The sequence below is a fragment of the Panulirus ornatus genome, chromosome 73 (genome assembly GCF_036320965.1).
Source record: "Panulirus ornatus isolate Po-2019 chromosome 73, ASM3632096v1, whole genome shotgun sequence".
Lineage (NCBI taxonomy): Eukaryota > Metazoa > Arthropoda > Malacostraca > Decapoda > Palinuridae > Panulirus > Panulirus ornatus.
In genome coordinates, this window is record NC_092296.1 from 10,826,545 (window position 1) to 10,847,950 (window position 21,406).

At 41.9% G+C, this 21,406-nt stretch overlaps 1 protein-coding gene across 2 annotated transcripts in view; it reads left to right on the forward strand.

Moving 5' to 3' along the window:
• Positions 1–21,406, forward strand: part of Eogt (EGF-domain O-GlcNAc transferase) — an 82,911-nt gene that overhangs the window by 1,868 nt on the left and 59,637 nt on the right. The window contains exons 2-4 of one of the 2 annotated variants that reach the window (XM_071660883.1): positions 338–455; positions 1,337–1,527; positions 7,935–8,028. In XM_071660883.1, the coding sequence (XP_071516984.1) occupies positions 1,354–1,527; positions 7,935–8,028 (268 nt within the window). In that variant the 5' untranslated portion in view covers positions 338–455; positions 1,337–1,353. The remainder of the gene's footprint in view (positions 1–337; positions 456–1,336; positions 1,528–7,934; positions 8,029–21,406) is intronic. The other variant, XM_071660884.1, reaches the window with a different exon arrangement.

Sequence of the window (21,406 nt, forward strand, 5' to 3'; positions counted from 1 at the left end):
GTCAGAATATTGTTGTGTGAAGTTAGATAAGGTTTTCGTTGGTTCCATTGATTATAAAGTTTTTTCCCTGTGACATTACGTAACCCTTTATTTTCCCATTTCCCATAGACTTCCTAACTCTGAACTTATTTAACAAGAATGATCTACATAACTGACACTAGTTCCTGATTTCTCTTGGCTCCAGAACTGTGAGAGCTACGTTCTTACAAGATCTTACGACACACATTAAGGTTGGGTACTAATTCAGGTCTTAGTCCCATAGGCTAAGTTCTTGATAAAGGTTTGTAGGAAAACCTGTTTTGATTGACATCATTTTGATTGAATTTGATATTTCCAGGAGTGTGTCAAGAATCCTAATTGAGGACTTCCTGTAATTTATAGCCAGAAATAATAGAAAAATAAAAAACAAGCGAGGAGGGAGCACTGCTTAGCAAGGAAAGACAGAGAAGCAAGGAGTGAGTGGAGTTCTGAACATTTTGTGTAGTTTTTAAAACAATGAGTGGAAATATTGGCCTATATGATGGATGTCTCAGTTTATCATGAAATGTATCAACAACTGCAGTTGGGATATCAAAGCAATAGAACACGTTGGTCATTGAATTAGACAGAGTAAACAAGTTTATGTAGGAATTACTGAAGAGGTAATGCTCCATTGACACTCTCCCATGCATTAGACTTTCTTAATGGATCACCATTACCTGGAGAATTAGATTTTACAGGGGAATGGCAACATAGGTGAGTCCTCCATACTGACAGAGATGCTGTTGAGGGCCTGAGTGATTCGTGGGTGGTGTGAGGCTTACTGAGATGTATGGTGTGGTATATGAATGTACGACTAGACATACATTTTAAAACGGAGGCTCAGAATTCTTTTCTCATACAGTGTATGTCACAGTTGATTGTAAGCCATTAATTGGTGTATGTCCTAGTTTAAGGGTTATGTAAACTTGAAAATCTATGGGGAAATCAGGGAATTTTAAGAAAAGTGAAGTATTGTATTGTGAATCCTAACTAATGAAAAAGGCTAAAATATTTAGAAACCTGGCTCAGTTTAGTATATCATTTGGAGTGAATTCTGAAGGCAGACATCTTTGCCACATAGGCCAGTGCCCTTTTATTAACTTACATTTTCTTAAGGACTGTGACCTTTGTTTGAAATGTTTCTATTACACTAAAAGACTCATTTGTTTACTTGGTGTTGTACACATCAAAATTAGTTAAGCTTAGTTAAAATGTATAAATTAATGTAGGACTTCAAAAATATATTCCTGTGTTATTAAGTCAATGTAGCTTATTCTTAAGAGATATTTCATATTTAAGCTATGATTGTTTACAGAATAGAAATAAGTCAGGATGGCAGAAAATGGCAGAATATGGATGTATTTGACGGTACTGGCTGTTGCACCTGGCTTGGATAGCTACCGTTGGGATGATGTGAAGCTGCCTTCAGAGCACATTGCTTTCTTCTTCAATAATAACCCACAAGTGGCTGCTGAGTGTCGTAGAAGTGCCTCATGCCCTTTTAAGGTAAACAAGATATTGTAGTGTAACGAATTGATTTTAGAAATGGAAGAATGATGGATTTTATTTATACTTGCATATTCCCTCATTATCTTTCTTTTTTTAAAGATTATGATTAGCTTTTATATGCCTGCATGATTTTATGCAACTTGCTCCTCTATATAAGAAATATATGTAAGGCATGCTGTTGTACTGTATTAGGAACATGATTTTGTTTTGTATGCCTTCAAGTTTGTGGGGGATGAATGACAACGTGTTAGATTTTTTTGTTGAAAGTAGTTTGAAATGAAATTTTTTGGTATTCTGTAAAATACTTTAAGTTCTTCATAAATTTTTTTTTCTTGAAAGGCTCCAGAGACAGAAGGCCTTATCAAAGCCAGCCTATGCATGAGGGAACAAAAAATAAACAAATAAAGAGAAAAGAAGTAGGTGAAGAGTTTTGAAGGAGTAGAAAGGTTTTGACATGAAGAGTGGGAGGTTGTAATTAAGAAGAACATTAGAGGGTGAACCGACATTATAGTGGTCCAATCTTGAATAGGTAATGACCATAGCAGTTATGTGAAGGAGTGTCTTGTCAAGTACTGTATGTCGAAGTTAACTGGGGAGGAGGCATGAAGGTATTGTGCACAGAAGAGAGAGATCCATTGATTTGGAGTGGGAGAAGTGGATCATACTTTAAACTCAAACTAGGAGAGTTACATTATATGTCTTAGATTCACCTCAGTCTAGTATGTAGAGCAAGACCAGCACCAAGCATGAGAACAAATCTCCATATAAGGGTGAATCTTTATGCAGTTGGAATAACTTTTCAGGAGGGAAGAATCATTAACATCTGAAAACTTCTTGGTTTTTTCAAAGAATAATGAGTTTCTGAGACATGAAGGTTTCTTACATATATCAGGTGCTGTGATTATGCCAAGATTGTGTAATTTTCAGAATGATGGAACCAATGAACTGTCAGAGATGATAATGATTATCAGAGCTATGAAACAAATTTGAAAGAGGTGGAAGAGTTTAGTCTTGAGATTTTTTGGGAATTGTTTAATTTGTAGATAAAAGATTGTAAAAATGAGCTTTTTATCCTTCATGTAGATTGGTCAGTGAATTGAGTACATCTGGTGGAGGCTAAGGTATAGGGAAGAAAGAATACTTCCCACATATTCCCTCTGTGTTGTAGAAGGCGACTGAAGGGGTAGGAGTGGGGGGCTGGAAATCCTCTCCTCCACTTTTTACTTTTCCAAAAGAAGGAACAGAGAAGGGGGCCAAGTGAGGATTTTCCCTCATAAGGCTCAGTCCTCTGTTCTTGACGCTGTGTTGCTAATGTAGAAAACTGGCGAATATGTATGAAAAAAATATCAGGAGGGTTAGTGATAGCTGCATAGTGAGCCAGCACTTCAGTGGTTATCAACTCCTCTGACCCAGATAGCTGTCTTATCTTTCTGCCTAACCCACATATGGTCTACTGGCATTCTGTCCACAAACATACAATCTCTCCTTGTCACACATAACACTTAACAACACTTAACTCAACACAGCTCATTCTTTGCAATGCTAGATTTTCCTGAGGTGATTGCTGTGTGCTAGCCCTGCCTTTTGGTGAATGGTAGGAGCAAAAGAAGTGGTAGGTAGGAGCATTAGGTAGAAACAGGTGAAAGTAGTAGGTAGGAATATTGGGCAGGAGCATTAGGTAAAAGTAGTAAGTAGGAAGATTGGGTAGGAGCCTCTGCAAACACTACACTAAACTTGCCCTCACCCAGTGGCCTGTTGAGGGTGAGGCATTAAAGGCTAAGATGCAGCACTTGGGTTCACTAGTTATAGACACTTTATAGCCATGGTCACTCCCTTGAGGGAGTTCCAGATGGCAACAGGCATCAGAGGTATAGATAGATAGATAAAAATGTTTTGCTTAACATTAGTCAGACAGTATTACTGGGTTGTTAGGATGCCTAGATCTGTGTTTACCTTTCAGAAGAATGTCTTATGTATTTAGAATTTCTTGTGGAATAAGAATAGTTAAAGTATAATGGTAATAGATATGAATATTTCATACTTGATCACCATTTCCTGTGTTAGCATGACAGTGCCAGAAACAAAGAAAGGTTACATTCGCTTACATCCATTCTCTGGCTTTATTTATTTTTATTCTTTTGTTTATTTTACTTTGTCGTTGTCCCCCGTGTTAGCGAGGTAGTGCAAGGAAACAAACAAAATAATGGCCTAACCCACCCACACACGCAAATATACATACCTATACATCTCAACGTATACATATATATACACACACTGACATATACATATATACACATGCACATAATTCATACTGTCTGCCTTTAGTCATTCCCTTCGTCACCCCGCCACACATGAAATAACAACCCCGTCCCCCTGCATGTGTGCGAGGGAGCGCTAAAAAAAGACAAGGGCCACATTCTTTCACACTCAGTCTCTAGCTGTCATGTATAATGCACTGAAACCACAGCTCCCTTTCCACATCCAGTCCCCACAGAACTTTCCATGGTCTCCACCAGACGCTTCACATGCCCTGGATCAATCCATTGACAGCACATCAACCCTGGTATACCACATTGTTACAATTCACTCTATTCCTTGCACGCCTTTCACCCTCCTGCATGTTCAGGCCCCGATCACTCAAAATCTTTTTCACTCCTTCTTTCTACCTCCAATTTGGTCTCCCACTTCTCTTCGATCCATCCACCTCTGACACATATATCCTCTTGGTCAATCTTTCCTCACTCATTCTCTCCATGTGACCACACCAATTTAAAACACCTTCTTCTGCTCTCTCAACCACACTCTTTTTATTACCACACATCTCTCTTACCCTTTCATTACTCACTCGATCAAACCACCTCACACCAAATATTGTTCTCAAACATCTCATTTCCAGCACATCCACCCTCCTCTGGACAGCTGTATCTATAGCCCATGCCTCGCAACCATATAACATTGTTGGAACCACTATTCCTTCAAACATACCCCTTTTTGCTCTCCAAGATAATGTTATCGACTTCCACACATTTTTCAATGCTCCCTGAGCTTTCGCCCTCTCCCCCACCATATGATTCACTTCCGCTTCCATGGTTCCATCCGCTGCGAAATCCACTCCCAGATATCTAAAACACTTCACTTCCTCCAGTTTTTCTCCATTCAAACTTACCTCCCAATTGACTTGTCCCTCAACCCCACTGTACCTAATAACCTTGCTCTTATTCACATTTACTTTCAGCTTTCTTCTCTCACACACTTTACCAAACTCAGTCACCAACTTCTGCAGTTTCTCACATGAATCAGCCACCAGCGCTGTATCATCAGCGAACAACAACTGACTTACTTCCCAAGCTCTCTCATCCACAACAGACTGCATACTTGCCCCTCTTTCCAAAACTCTTGCATTCACCTCCCTAACAACCCCATCGACAAACAAATTAAACAACCATGGAAACATAACACACCCCTGCTGCAAACCAACATTCACTGAGAACCAGTCACTTTCCTCTCTTCTTACACGTACACATACCTTACATTCTCGATAAAAACTTTTCACTGCTTCTAACAACTTGCCTCCCACACCATATATTCTTAATGCCTTCTACAGAGCATCTCTATCAACTCTTATCATATGCCTTCTCCAGATCCATAAATGCTACATACAAATCCATTTGCTTTTCTAAGTATTTCTCACATATATTTTTCAAAGCAAACACCTGATCCACACATCCTCTACCACTTCTGAAACCACACTGCTCTTTCCCAATCTGATGCTCTGTACATGCTTTCACCATCTCAATCAATACCCTCCCATATAATTTACCAGGAATACTCAACAAACTTATACCTCTGTAATTTAAGCACTCGCTTTTATCCCCTTTGTCTTTGTACAATGGCACTATACAAACATTCTGCCAATCCTCAGGAACCTGACCATGAGTCATACATACATTGAATAACCTTAGCAACCAGTCAACAATACAGTCACCCCCTTTTTTAATAAATTCCACTGCAATACCATCCAAACCTGCTGCCTTGCTGGCTTTCATCTTCTGCAAAGCTTTTACTACCTCTTCTCTGTTTACCAAATCATTCTCCCTAACTCTCTCACTTTGCACACCACCTCAACCAAAACACCCTATATCTGCCACTCTATCATCAAACACATTCAACAGACCTTCAAAATACTCACTCCTTCTCACATCACCACTACTTGTTATCACCTCCCCATTACCCCCCCCCCTCACTGAAGTTCCCATTTGTTCCCTTTTCTTACGCACTTTATTTACTTCCTTCCAATACATGTTTTTATTCTCCCTAAAATTTGATGATACTCTCTCACCCCAACTCTCATTTGCCCTCTTTTTCACCTCTTTCACCTTTCTCTTGACCTCCTGCCTCTTTCTCTTATACATCTCTCAGTCATTTGCATTATTTCCCTGCAAAAATCGTCCAAATGCCTTTCTCTTCTCTTTCACAAATAATCTTACTTCTTCATCCCACCACTCACTACCCTTTCCAATCTGCCCATCTCCCATGCTTCTCATGCCACAAGCATCTTTCGTGCAGGCCATCACTGCTTCCCTAAATACATCCCATTCCTCCCCCACTCCCCTTACCTCCTTTGTTCTCACCTTTTTCCATTCTGTACTCAGTCTCTCCTGGTACTTACTCACACAAGTCTCCTTCCCAAGCTCACTTACTCTCACCACTCTTTTCACTCCAACATGCTCTCTTCTTTTCTGAAAATCTCTACAAATCTTCACCTTTGCCTCCACAAGATAATGATCAGACATCCCTCCAGTTGCACCTCTCAGCACATTAACATCCAAAAGTCTCTCTTTCACATGCCTATCAATTAACATGTAATCCAATAATGCTCTCTGGCCATCTCTCCTACTTACATACGTATACTTATGTTATTTTTTATTTTTATTATACTTTGTCGCTGTCTCCCGCGTTTGCGAGGTAGCGCAAGGAAACAGACGAAAGAAATGGCCCAACCCCCCCCCATACACATGTATATACATACGTCCACACACGCAAATATACATACCTACACAGCTTTCCATGGTTTACCCCAGACGCTTCACATGCCCTGCTTCAATCCACTGACAGCACGTCAACCCCGGTATACCACATCGCTCCAATTCACTCTATTCCTTGCCCTCCTTTCACCCTCCTGCATGCTCAGGCCCCGATCACACAAAATCTTTTTCACTCCATCTTTCCACCTCCAATTTGGTCTCCCTCTTCTCCTTGTTCCCTCCACCTCCGACACATATATCCTCTTGGTCAATCTTTCCTCACTCATCCTCTCCATGTGCCCAAACCACTTCAAAACACCCTCTTCTGCTCTCTCAACCACGCTCTTTTTATTTCCACACATCTCTCTTACCCTTACGTTACTCACTCGATCAAACCACCTCACACCACACATTGTCCTCAAACATCTCATTTCCAGCACATCCATCCTCCTGTGCACAACTCTATCCATAGCCCACGCCTCGCAACCATACAACATTGTTGGAACCACTATTCCTTCAAACATACTTATGTATACTTATGTATATCTCTCTTTTTAAACCAGGTATTCCCAATCACCAGTCCTTTTTCAGCACATAAATCTACAGGCTCTTCACCATTTCCACTTACAACACTGAACACCCCATGTACACCAATTATTCCCTCAACTCCCACATTACTCACCTTTACATTCAAATCACCCATCACTATAACCCGGTCATGTGCATCAAAACCACTAACACACTCACTCAGTTGCTCCCAAAATACTTGCCTCTCATGATCTTTCTTCTCATGTCCAGTTGCTTATGCACCAATAATCACCCATATCTCTCCATCCACTTTCAGTTTTACCCATATCAATCTAGAGTGTACTTTCTTACACTCTGTCACATATTCCCACCACTCCTGTTTCAGGAGTAGTGCTACTCCTTCCGTTGCTCTTGCCCTCTCACTAACCCATGACTTTACTCTTCCCCTTTACCCTTCAGCTTTGTTTCACATTCCCAAACCACTCTTCCCCTTTACCCTTGAGCTTCGTTTCACTCGGAGCCAAAACATCAAGGTTCCTTTCCTCAAACGTACTACCTGTCTCTCCTTTTTCTCATCTTAGTTACATCCACACACATTTAGACACCCCAATCTGAGCCTTCGAGGAGGATGAGCACTCCCCGTGTGACTCCCTTCTTCTGTTTCTCCTTTTAGAAAGTTAAAATACAAGGAGGGGAGGGTTTCCAGCCCTCCGCTCCTGTCCCCTTTAGTCGCCTTCTATGACACTTGAGAAATGCGTGGAAAGTATTCTTTCTCCTCTATCCCCTCTAGCTGTCATATGTAATACCAAATATGTGATATATGTGTAATATGAAATGAATATCTTGTTTTAGATGCATCTTGACCGTCCAGCTTGCTGGGGCTACGAGGCAGGCTGTACAAATGATCAAGCTTATAGTCATGTGTCATGCCCTGGTGATGCCAGAGGTAAGTTGAAATGAATTAGAGAGGGGCTGTACTTCCATTCAAACTGTGCCAACTAGGATAGAATAAACTTGTTAGGTGGTATTTTCTGTATTGGGTACTGGACTGGATATTACGGGACATTTATTGAAAATTAGATTAGAAAAATATTTTCAGCTTTCCTCTAGTCCACTATTTAAGTTTTATCAAACTATGAGCCATCCTTTCTTTCCAAACAAGCAGCTGCCTCCACCCATTAACAGTTACACTCTTGGTCCTGGTTCTGGTGAAAAGCTTTATGTGCGCTGTCAAAAACAAACTCAGCAGAACTGCTATTTGTGCTAAATTGGGCATGCAGAACAGTCACCATTTGCCAAACAACTACAAACCGTCAACACCTGCACAACAAAACAAAGGACTTCCAAGATAATCCCACTTCAGTATGTTCAGTACTCTGTTCTTTGCATCAGCAATAAACCCTTCCCACCCAAACCACCCCATAACTAACCAATGTCCTTAAAGAGAGAGGGAGAAAAAAAAAGGAGTTTACATCAGCTCCAAACTTCAGCAGGTTATGTCTGTAGATCCCCCCCCCCCCCCCCTGCGCACACACACACACACACACACACAAAAAAAAAAAAAAGAAAAATCAGCAAAGCATATATACACTGTAATGACATGATAGGTACTTGCTACTACCTTCTCAACCTTACCCAAAATTCCACTCAATCAGACTTATGCCCAAATTTTCCAGACATTTTTGACTTACAGTTCCTCATTTGCATTCTGGACTTTACCCATCTTTCCAGCATTTCAAATGCTTATTCACCATATGAATACCCCACATGCACATGATGTTATTTCCATACTCAAGATGCTGAACACTTACTCCTCAATTGCCCTGCAACTTGCCTCTCACAGACATTCATTCATCATAATTTCTCTTGAACTTTTCCCATTTCGTGGACATGAGGCCTCTTGATCACTGTAGGAGCCTCATAGAAGGTGATCCTAGGGTAGGAAAGTAATATATGATAAGGCTGGGCTTTATGAAGTATGACATTCTGGTGTATACATATTTGTGCCAGTGTCATTCATTATTTGGTATTGCCACCTTACTGATTTTAGAGTTGTCATGCAGTTCTCTAAATTTTTGTTAAGAAGTGAGTCATGATTGTAAAGAAAGTTAGTTTCCCCCATTATTGCATTCGTGTGTGACTCTGACCAACCAAATAGAATGTTATGTTTTTTTCCCTTCATATAGCATGACTGCCACATAGTGTAGTATAGTATAGTGTAGTGTGGTATTGCATAGTATAGTATATTTTATTATTATTTATTTTTTTTTTTTGCTGTCTCCCGCATTTGCGAGGTAGCACAAGAAAACAGACGAAAGAAATGGCCCAACCCACCCCCATACACATGTATATACATACGTCCACACACGCAAATATACATACCTACACAGCTTTCCATGGTTTGCCCCAGACGCTTCACATGCCCTGATTCAATCCACAGACAGCACGTCAACCCCGGTATACCACATCGATCCAATTCACTCTATTCCTTGCCCTCCTTTCACCCTCCTGCATGTTCAGGCCCCGATCACACAAAATCTTTTTCACTCCATCTTTCCACCTCCAATTTGGTCTCCCACTTCTCCTCGTTCCCTCCACCTCCGACACATATATCCTCTTGGTCAATCTTTCCTCACTCATTCTCTCCATGTGCCCAAACCATTTCAAAACACCCTCTTCTGCTCTCTCAACCACGCTCTTTTTATTTCCACACATCTCTCTTACCCTTACGTTACTTACTCGATCAAACCACCTCACACCACACATTGTCCTCAAACATCTCATTTCCAGCACATCCATCCTCCTGCGCACTACTCTATCCATAGCCCACGCCACGCAACTATACAACATTGTTGGAACCACTATTCCTTCAAACATACCCATTTTTGCTTTCCGAGATAATGTTCTCGACTTCCACATATTTTATCATATTTTATATTATATACTTTGTCACTGTCTCCTGCATTAGTGAGGTAGCACAAGGAAACAGATGAAAGAATGGCCCAACCCACCCACATACACATGTATATACTATGTCCACACACGCACATATACATACCTATACATTTCAGTGTATACATATATAAACATACACACATATACATATATACACATGTACATAATTCATACTTGCTGCCTTTATTCATTCCCGTCGCCACCCTGCCACACATGAAATGACAACCCTCTCTCCCATGTGAGGTAGCGCTAGGAAAGGACAACAATGGCCAGAGTCTCTAACTGTCATGTATAATGCACCGAAACCACAGCTCCCTTTCCACATCCAGGCCCCACAAAACTCTCCATTGTTTACCCTAGATGCTTCACATGCCCTGGTGCAATCCATGGACGGCACGTCAACCCTGGTATACCACATCGCTCCAATTCACTCTGTTCCTTGCACGCCTTTCACCTTCCTGCATGCTCAGGCCCTGATTGCTCAAAATCTTTTTCACTCCATCCTTCCACCTCCAATTTGGTCTCCCACTTCTCCTTTTTCCCTCCACATATATCCTCTTTGTCAGTCTTTCATCACTCATTCACTCCATGTGACCTAACCATTTCAATACACCCTCTTCTGCTCTCTCTACTACACTCTTTTTATTACCGCTCATCTCTCTTACCCTTTCATTACTTACTTGATCAAACCACCTCACACCACATGTCCTCAAACATGTCATTTCCAACACATCCACCCTCCTCCGCACAACCCTATCTATAGCCCACGCCTCGCAATCATTGTTGGAACCACTATTCCTTCAAACATACCCATTTTTACTTTCTGAGATAATGTTCTCGCTTTCCACACATTTTTCAATGCTCGCAGAACTTTCACCCCCTCCCCCACCCTGTGACTCACTTCCGCATTCATGGTTCCATCCGCTGCTAAATTCACTCCCAGATATCTAAAACACTTCACTTCCTCCAGTTTTTCTCCATTTAAACTTACCTCCCAATTGACTGTTACTCTCAGCTTTCTTCTCTCACACACTTTACCAAACTCAGTCACCAGCTTCTGCAGTTTCTCACCCAAATCAGCAACCAGCAAACAACAACTGACTTACTTCCCAAACCCTCTCGTCCACAACAGACTGCATACTTGCCCTCTCTCCAAAACTCTTGCATTTACCTCCCTAAAAACCCCATCCATAAACAAATCAAACAACCATGGAGACCATGCACCCCTGCCGCCAACCGACATTCATCGAGAACCAATCACTTTCCTTTCTTCCTACTCGTACAGATGCCTTACATCCTCGATAAAAACTTTTCACTGCTTCTAGCAACTCGCCTCCCACACCATATATTCTTAATACCTTCCACAGAGCATCTCTATCAACTCTATCATATGCCTTCTCCAGATCTGTAAATGCTACATACAAATCCATTTGTTTTTGTAAGTATTTTTCACATATTATCTCGGAAAGCATTGTTGTATGGTTGCAAGGCGTGGGCTATGCATAGAGTTGTGCACAGGAGGATGGATGTGCTGGAAATATGATGTTTGAGGACAATATGTGGTGTGAGGTGGTTTGATTGAGTAAGTAATAATAGGGTAAGAGAGATGTGTGGTAATAAAAAGAGTGTGGTTGAGAGAGCAGAAGAGGGTGTTTTGAAATGGTTTGGCCACATGGAGAGAATGAGTGAGGAAAGATTGACCAAGAGGATATATGTGTCAGAGGTGGAGGGAACAAGGAGAAGTGGGAGACCAAATTGGAGGTGGAAAGATGGAGTGAAAAAGATTTTGAGAGATCGGGGCCTGAACATGCAGGAGGGTGAAAGGCGTGCAAGGAATAGAGTGAATTGGAACGATGTGGTATACCGGGGTCGACGTGCTGTCAATGGATTGAGCCGGGGCATGTGAAGCGTCTGGGGTAAACCATGGAAAGTTCTGTGGGGCCTGGATGTGGAAAGGGAGCTGTGGTTTCGGTGCATTATTACATGACAGCTAGAGACTGAGTGTGAACGAATGGGGCCTTTGTTATCTTTTCCTAGGGCTACCCCGCACACATAAGGGGAGGGTGTTGTTATTCCATGTGTGGCGGGGTGGCTATGGGAATGAATAAAGGCAGACAGTATGAATCATGTGCATGGGTATATATGTATATGTCTGCATGGGTATATATATGTATACATTGAGATTTTTTTTTTTTTTCCAAAAGAAGGAACAGAGGGGGCCAGGTAAGGATATTCCAAAAAAGGCCCAGTCCTCTGTTCTTAACGCTACCTCGCTAACGCGGGAAATGGCAAATAGTTTAAAAGAAAAAAAAGAACATTGAGATGTATAGGTATGTATATTTGCGGGTGTGGACGTGTATGTATATACATGTGTATGTGGGTGGGTTGGGCCATTCTTTCGTCTGTTTCCTTGCACTACCTTGCTAACGTGAGAGACAGCAACAAAGCAAATAAACATTTTTCAAAGTAAACACCTGATCCACACATCCTCTACCACTTCTGAAACCACACTGCTCTTCCCCAATCTGATGCTCTGTACATGCCTTCACCCTCTCAATCAATACTCTTCCATGTAATTTCCCAGGAATACTCAACAAACTTATACCTCTGTAATATGAGCACTCATCTTTATCCCCTTTGCCTTTGTACAGTGGCACTATGCATGCATTCCATCAAAGCTCAGGCACTTCACCATGAGCCATACATACATTAAATACCTTCACCAACCAGTCAACAACACAGTCACCCCCTTTTTTGATAAATTCCACTGCAATACCATCCAAACCTGCCGGCTTGCTGGCTTTCATCTTCCGCAAAGCTTTCACTACCTCTTGTATACCAAATCATTCTCCCTGACCCTCTCACTTCGCACACCACCTCGACCAAAACACCCTATATCTGCCACTCTATCATCTAACACATTCAACAAATCCTCAAAATACTCACTCCTTTTCATATCACCACTACTTGTTATTACCTCCCCATTAGCCCCCTTCACCAATGTTCCCATTAGTTCTCTTGTCTTATGCACTTTATTTACCTCCTTCCAAAAAATCTTTTTATCCTTCCTGAAATTTAATGATACTCAATACTATACTATAGTATAGTATATTATTTATTTATTTATTATACTTTGTCGCTGTCTCCCGCATTTGCGAGGTAGCGTAAGGAAACAGGCGATAGAATGGCCCATCCCACCCACATACACATGTATATACATACTTGTCCACACACTCACGTATACATACCTATACATCTCAACGTATACATATATATATATATATACATACATAGATATACATATATACACATGTACATAATTCATACTATCTGCCCTTGTTCATTCCCATCGCCACTCCGTCACACATGAAATGAAAACCCCCTCCCCCCACATGTGCGCGAGGTAGCACTAGGAAAAGACAACAAAGGCCACATTCGTTCACACTCGGTCTCTAGCTGTCATATATAATGCACCGAAACCACAGCTCCCTTTCCACATCCAGGCCCCACAAAACTTTCCATGGTTTACCCCAGATGCTTCACACGCCCTGGTTCAATCCATTGACAGCACGTCGACCCTGGTATACCATATCGTTCCAATTCACTCCATTCCTTGCACACCTTTCATCCTTCTGCGTGTTCAGGCTCCGATCACTCAAAATCTTTTTCACTCCATCTTTCCACCTCCAATTTGGTCTCCCACTTCTCCTCATTCCCTCCACCTCTGACACATATATCCTCTTGGCCAATCTTTCCTCACTCATTATCTCCATGTGGCCAAACCATTTCAAAATGCCTCTTCTGCTCTCTCAACCAGACTCTTTTCATTACTACACATCTCTCTTACCCTTTCATTACTTACTCGATCAAACCACCTCACACCACATATTGTCCTCAAACATCTCATTTCCATTACACCCACCCTCCTCCGCACAACTCTATCTTTAGCCCACGCCTCGCAACCATATAACATTGTTAGAACCACTATTCCTTCAAACATACCCATTTTTGCTTTCCAATATAACATTCTCAACTTCCACATGTTTTTCAACACTCCCAGAACTTTCGCCCCCTCCCCCGCCCTATGATTCACTACAGCTTCCATGGTTCCATCCGCTGCGAAATCCACTCCCAGATATCTAAAACACTTCACTTCCTCCAGTTTTTCTCCATTCAGACTTACCTTTCAAGTGACTTTTCCCTCAAGCTTTCTTCTTTCACACACTTTACCAAACTCAGTCACCAGCTTCTGCAGTTTCTCACCTGAATCAGTCACCAGTTTCTGCAGTTTCTCACCCGAATCAGTTACCAGTGCTGTATCATCAGCAAACAATAACTGACTCACTTCCCAAGGTCTCTAATGCGCAACAGACTGCATACTTGCCCCTCTTTCCAAAACTCTTGCATTCACATCCCTAACAACCCCACCCATAAACAAATTAAACAACCATGGAGACATCACGCACCCCTGCCGCAGACCAACATTCACTGAGAACCAATCACTTTCCTCTCTTCCTACACGTACACATGCCTTACATCCTCGATAAAACCTTTTCACTGCTTCTACCAACTTACCTCCCACACTATATATTCTTAATACCTTCCACAGAGCATCTCTATCAACTGTTATCATATGCCTTCTCCAGATCCATAAAGGCTACATACAAATCCATTTGCTTTTCTAAGTATTTCTCACATACATTTTTCAAAGCAAATACCTGATCCACACATCCTCTACCACTTTTGAAACCACACTGCTCTTCCCCAATCTGATGCTCTGTACATGTCTTCACCCTTTCAATCAACACCCTCCCGTGTAATTCCCAGGAATACTTAACAAACCTATACCTCTGTAATTTGAGCACTCGCTCTTATCCCCTTTGCCTTTGTACAATGGCACTATGCAAGCATTCTGCCAGTCCTCAGGCACCTCTCCATGAGTCATACATATATTAAATAACCTTACCAACCAATCAACAATACAGTCACCCCCTTTTTTAATAAATTCTACTGTAATACCATCCAAACCCGCTGCGTTGCCAGCTTTCATCTTCTGCAAAGCTTTTACTACCTCTTCTCTGTTTACCAAATCATTCTCCCTAACCCTCTCACTTTACACACCACCTCGACTAAAACACCCCATATCTGTCACTCTATCATCAAACACATTCAACAAACCTTCAAAATACTCACTCCATCTCCTTCTCACATCACCACTACTTGTTATCACCTCCCCATTAGCCCCTTTCACTGAAGTTCCCATTTGTTCCCTTGTCTTACGCACTTTATTTACCTCCTTGCAAAACATCTTTTTTATTATTTGTATTTATTTATCATTTATTTTACTTTGTCGCTGTCTCCCACGTTAGCGAGGTAGCACAAGGAAACAGATGAAAGAATGACCCAACCCACCCACATACACATGTATATACTTACACATCCACACATGCAAATATACATACCTATATATCTCAATGTATACATATATATACACACACAGACATATACATATATACACATGTACATAATTCATACTGTCTGCCTTTATTCATTCCCATCACCACCTTACCACACATGAAATAACAACCCCCTCCCCCCGTATGTGCACAATAACAACCCCCTCCCCCCCGCATGTGCACAGTAACAACCCCCTCCCCCCGCATGTGCACAGTAACAACCCCCTCCCCCCGCATGTGCACAATAACAACCCCCTCCCCCCGCATGTGCACGAGGTAGTGCTTCAAAGGCCACATTCGTTCACACTCAGTCTCTAGCTGTCATGTATAATGCACTGAAACGACACTGCCCTTTCCACATCCAGGCCCCACAGAATTTTCTGTGGTTTACCCCAGACGCTTCACATGCCCTGGTTCAATCCATTGACATCACGTCGACCATGGTATACCACATCGTTCCAATTCACTCTATTCCTTGCACGCCTTTCACCCTCCTGCATGTTCAGGCCCCAATCATTCCAAATTTTTTTCACTCCATCTTTCCACCTCCAATTTGGTCTTCTACTTCTACTCGTTCCCTCCACCTCTGACACATATATCCTCTTTGTCAATTTTTCCTCACTCATTCTCTCCATGTGACCAAACCATTTCAAAACACCCTCTTCTCCTCTCTCAACCACACTCTTTTTATTACCACACATCTCTCTTACTATATCATTACTTACTCGATCAAACCACCTCACACCACATATTGTCCTCAAACATATCATTTCCAGCACATCCACCCTCCTCTGCACAACTCTATCTATAGGCCAAGCCTCACAACCATATAACATTGTTGGAACCTCTACTCCTTCAAACATACCCACTTTTGCTTTCCGAGATAATGTTCATGACATCCACACATTTTTCAATGCTCCCAGAACTTTCACCCCCTCCCTCACCCTATGATTCACTTTCGCTTCCATGGTTCCGTCCGCTGCCAAATCCACTCCCAGATATTTAAAACACTTCACTTCCTCCAATTTTTCTCCATTCAAACTTACCTCCCTATTGACTTCTCCCTCTCCCCTACTGTACCTGATAACCTTCCTCTTATTCACATTTACTCTCAGCTTTCTTCTTTCACCCACTTTACCAAACTCAGTCCCCAGCTTCTGCAGTTTCTAACACGAATCAGCCACTAGCGCTGTATCATCAGCGAACACCTGACTCACTTCCCAAGCTGTCTCATCCACAACAGACTGCATACTTGCCCCTCTTTCCAAAACTCTTGCATTCACCTCCCTAACAACCCTATCCATAAACAAATTAAACAACCATGGAGATGTCACACACCCCTGCCACAAACCAACATTCGCTGAGAACCAATCACTTTCTTCTCTTCCTACATGTACAAATGCCTTACATCCTCAATAAAATTTTTTCACTGCTTCTAACAACTTGCCTCCCACACCATATCTCTATGAACTCTATCATATGCCTTCTCCAGATCCATAAATGCTACATACAAATCCATTTGCTTTTCTAAGTATTTCTCACGTACATTCTTCAAAGCAAACACATGATCCACACATCCTCTACCTTTTCTGAAACCGCACTGCTCTTCCCCAATCTGATGCTCTGTACATGCCTTCCTCTCAATCAATACCATCCCATATAATTTCCCAGGAATACTCAACAAACTTATACCTCTGTAATTTGAGCACTCACTTTTATTCCCTTTGCCTTTGTACACTGGCACTATGCAAGCATTACGCCAATCCTCAGGCACCTCACCATGAGTTCATACATACATTAAATAACCTCACCAACCAGTCAACAATACAGTTACCCCCTTTTTTAATAAATTCCACTGCAATAACATCCAGACCCGTTGCCTTGCCGGCTTTCATATTCTGCAAAGCTTTTACTACCTCTTCCCTGTTTACCACTTTGCACACCACCTCGACCAAAACACCCTATATCTGCCACTCTTATCATCAAACACATTCAACAAACTTTCAAAATACTCCATTTCCTTCTCTCATCACCACTACTTGTTATCACCTCCCCTTTAGCCCCCCCTCACTGAAGTTCCCATTTGTTCCCTTGTCTTACCCACTTTATTTACCTCCTTCCAAAATATATTTTTATTCTCCCTAAAATTTAATGATACTCTCTCACCCCAGCTCTCATTTGCTCACTTTTTCACCTCTTGCACCTTTCTCTTGACCTCCTGCCTCTTTCTCTTGTATATCTCTGTCATTTGCATTATTTCCCTTTCAAAAATCGTCCATATGCCTCTCTCTTCTCTTTCACTAATAATCTTACTTCTCCATCCCACCACTCTCTACTCTTTCTAATCTGACCACCTCCCATGCTTCTCATGCCACAAGCATCTTTTGCACAAGCCATCACTGCTTCCCTGAATACATCCAATTCCTCCCCCACTCCCCTTACCTCCTTTGTTCTCACCTTTTTCCATTCTGTACTCAGTCTCTCCTGGTACTTCCTCACACAAGTCTCCTTCCCAAGCTCACTTACTCTCACCACTCTCTTCACCCCAACATTCTCTCTTCTTTTCTGAAAACCTCTACAAATCTTCACCTTTGCCTCCACAAGATAATGATCAGACATCCCTCCAGTTGCACCTCTCAGCACATTAACATCCAAAAGTCTCTCTTTCGCGTGCCTATCAATTAACACGTAATCCAGTAACGCTCTCAGGCCATCTCTTCCACTTACATGTGTATACTTATGTATATCTCTCTTTTTAAGCCAGGTATTCCCAATTACCGGTCCTTTTTTAGCACATAAATCTGCAAGCTTTTTACCATTTCCATTTACAACACTGAACACCCCATGTACACCAATTATTCCCTCAACTGCCACATTACTCTCCTTTGCATTCAAATCACTCATCACTATAACCTAGTCACGTGCATCAAAACTACTAACACTCAGCTGCTCCCAAAACACTTGACTCTCATGGTCTTTCTTCTCATGGCCAGGTGCATATGCACCAATAATCACCCATCTCTCTCCATCAACTTTCAGTTTTAGCCATATCAGTGTAGAGTTTACTTTCTTGCACTCTTTCACATACTCACACCACTCCTGTTTCAGGAGTAGTGCTACTTCTTCCCTTGCTCATGTCCTATCACTAACCCCTGACTTTACTCCCAAGACATTCCCAAACCACTCTTCCCCTTTACCCTTGAGCTTCTTTTCACTTAGAGCCAAAACATCCAGGTTTCTTTCCTCAAACATACTACCTATCTCTCCTTTTTTCTCATCTTGATTACATCCACACACATTTAGACACCCCAGTCTGAGCCTTTGACGAGGATGAGCACTCCTTGCGTGACTCCTACTTCTTCTGTTTCCCCTTTTAGAAAGTTAAAATACAGGGAGGGGAGGGTTTCCAGCCCCCCGCTCCCGTCCCCTTTAGTCGCCTTCTACGACACGTGAGGAATGCGTGGGAAGTTTTTTTTTCTCCCTTATCCACAGGGATAACATCTTATTCTCCCTAAAATTTAATGACACTCTCTCACCCCAACTCTCATTTGCCCTCTTTTTCACCTCTTGCACCTTTCTCTTGACCTCCTGCCTCTTTCTTTTATACATCTCCCAGTCATTTGTATTATTTATTTATTTATTTATTTTATTTTGCTTTGTCGCTGTCTCCTGCGTTAGCGAGGTAGTGCAAGGAAACAGACGAAAGAATGGCCCAACCCACCTACATACACATGTATATACATACACGTCCACACACGGAAATATACATACCTGTACATCTCAATGTATACATATATATACACACACAGACATATACATATATACACATGTACATAATACTTAGCCTGCCTTTATTTATTCCCATTGCCACCCCGCCACACATGGAATGACAACCCCCTCCCCCCCTCATGTGTGTGACGTAGAGCTAGGAAAAGACAACAAAGGCCCCATTCGTTCACACTCAGTCTCTAGCTGTCATGTAATAATGCACCGAAACCACAGCTCCCTTTCCACATCCAGGCCCCACAGAACTTTCCATGGTTTACCCCAGACGCTTCACATGCCCTGGTTCAATCCACTGACAGCACGTCGACCCTGGTATACCACATTGTTCCAATTCACTCTATTCCTTGCATGACTTTCACCCTCCTGCATGTTCAGGCCCCAGTCACTCAAAATCTTTTTCACTTCATCTTTCCACCTCCAATTTGGTCTCCCACTTCTCATTCCCTCCACCTCTGACACATATATCCTCTTGGTCAATTTTTCCTCACCCATTCTCTCCCTGTGCCCAAACCATTTCAAAACACCCTCTTCTGCTCTCTCGACCACACTCTTTTTATTTCGACACATCTCTCTTACTCATGCATTACTTACTCAATCAAACCACGTCACACCACTTATTGTCCTCAAACATCTCATTTCCAGCACATCCACCCTCCTGTGCACAACTCTATCCATAGCCCACGCCTCACAACCATACAACATTGTTGGAACCACTATTCCTTCAAACATACCCATTTTTGCTTTCCGAGATAATGTTCTTGACTTCCGAACATTCTTCAAGGCTCCTAGAATTTACGCCCCCTCCCCCACCCTCTGATTCACTTCTTCTTCCATGGCTCCATCCGCTGCCAGATCCACTCCCAGATATCTAAACAACTTTACTTCCTCCAGTTTTTCTCCATTCAAACTTACCTCCCAGTTGACTTGACCTTCAACCCTACTGTACCTAATAACCTTGCTCTTATTCACATTTACTCTTAACTTTCTTCTTTCACACACTTTACCGAACTCAGTCACCAGCTTCTGCAGTTTCTCACATGAATCAGCCACCAGCGCTGTATCATCAGCGAACAACTGACTCACTTCCCAAGCTCTCTCATCCACAACAGACTGCATACTTGCCCCTCTTTCCAAAACTCTTGCATTCACCTCCCTAACATCCATAAACAAATTAAACAACCATGGAGACATCACACACCCCTGCTGCAAACCAACATTCACTGAGAACCAATCACTTTCCTCTCTTCCTACATGTACACATGCCTTACATCCTCGATAAAAACTTTTCACTGCTTCTAACAACTTGCCTCCCACACCATATATTCTTAATACCTTCCACAGAGCATCTCTATCAATTCTTTTCATATGCCTTCTCCAGATCCATAAATGCTACATACAAATCCATTTGCTTTTCCAAGTATTTCTCACATATATTCTTCAAAGCAAACACCTGATCCACACATCCTCTACCACTTCTGAAACCACACTGCTCTTCCCCAATCTGATGCTCTGTACATGCCTTCTCCCTCTCAATCAATACCCTCCCATATAATTTACCAGGAATACTCAACAAACTTATACCTCTGTAATTTGAGCACTCACTCTTATCCCCTTTGCCTTTGTACAATGGCACTATCCAAGCATTCTGCCAGTCCTCAGGCACCTCACCATGAATCATACATACATTGAATGACCTTAGCAACCAGTCAACAATAGTCACCCCTTTTTTTAATAGATTCCATTGCAATACCATCCAAACCTGCTGCCTTGTCAGCTTTCATCTTCTGCAAAGCTTTTACTACCTCTTCTCTGTTTACCAAATCATTTTCCTTAACCCTCTCACTTTGCACACCACCTCGACCAAAACACCCTATATCTGCCACTCTATCATCAAACACATTCAACAAACCTTCAAAATACTCACTCCATCTCCTTCTCACATCACCACTACTTGTTATCACCTCCCCATTAGCCCCCTTCACTGAAGTTCCCATTTGCTCCCTTGTCTTACGCACTTTATTTACCTCTTTCCAAAACATGTTTTTATTCTCCCTAAAATTTAATGATACTCTCTCACCCCAACTCTCATTTGCCCTCTTTTTCACGTCTTGCACCTTTCTCTTGACC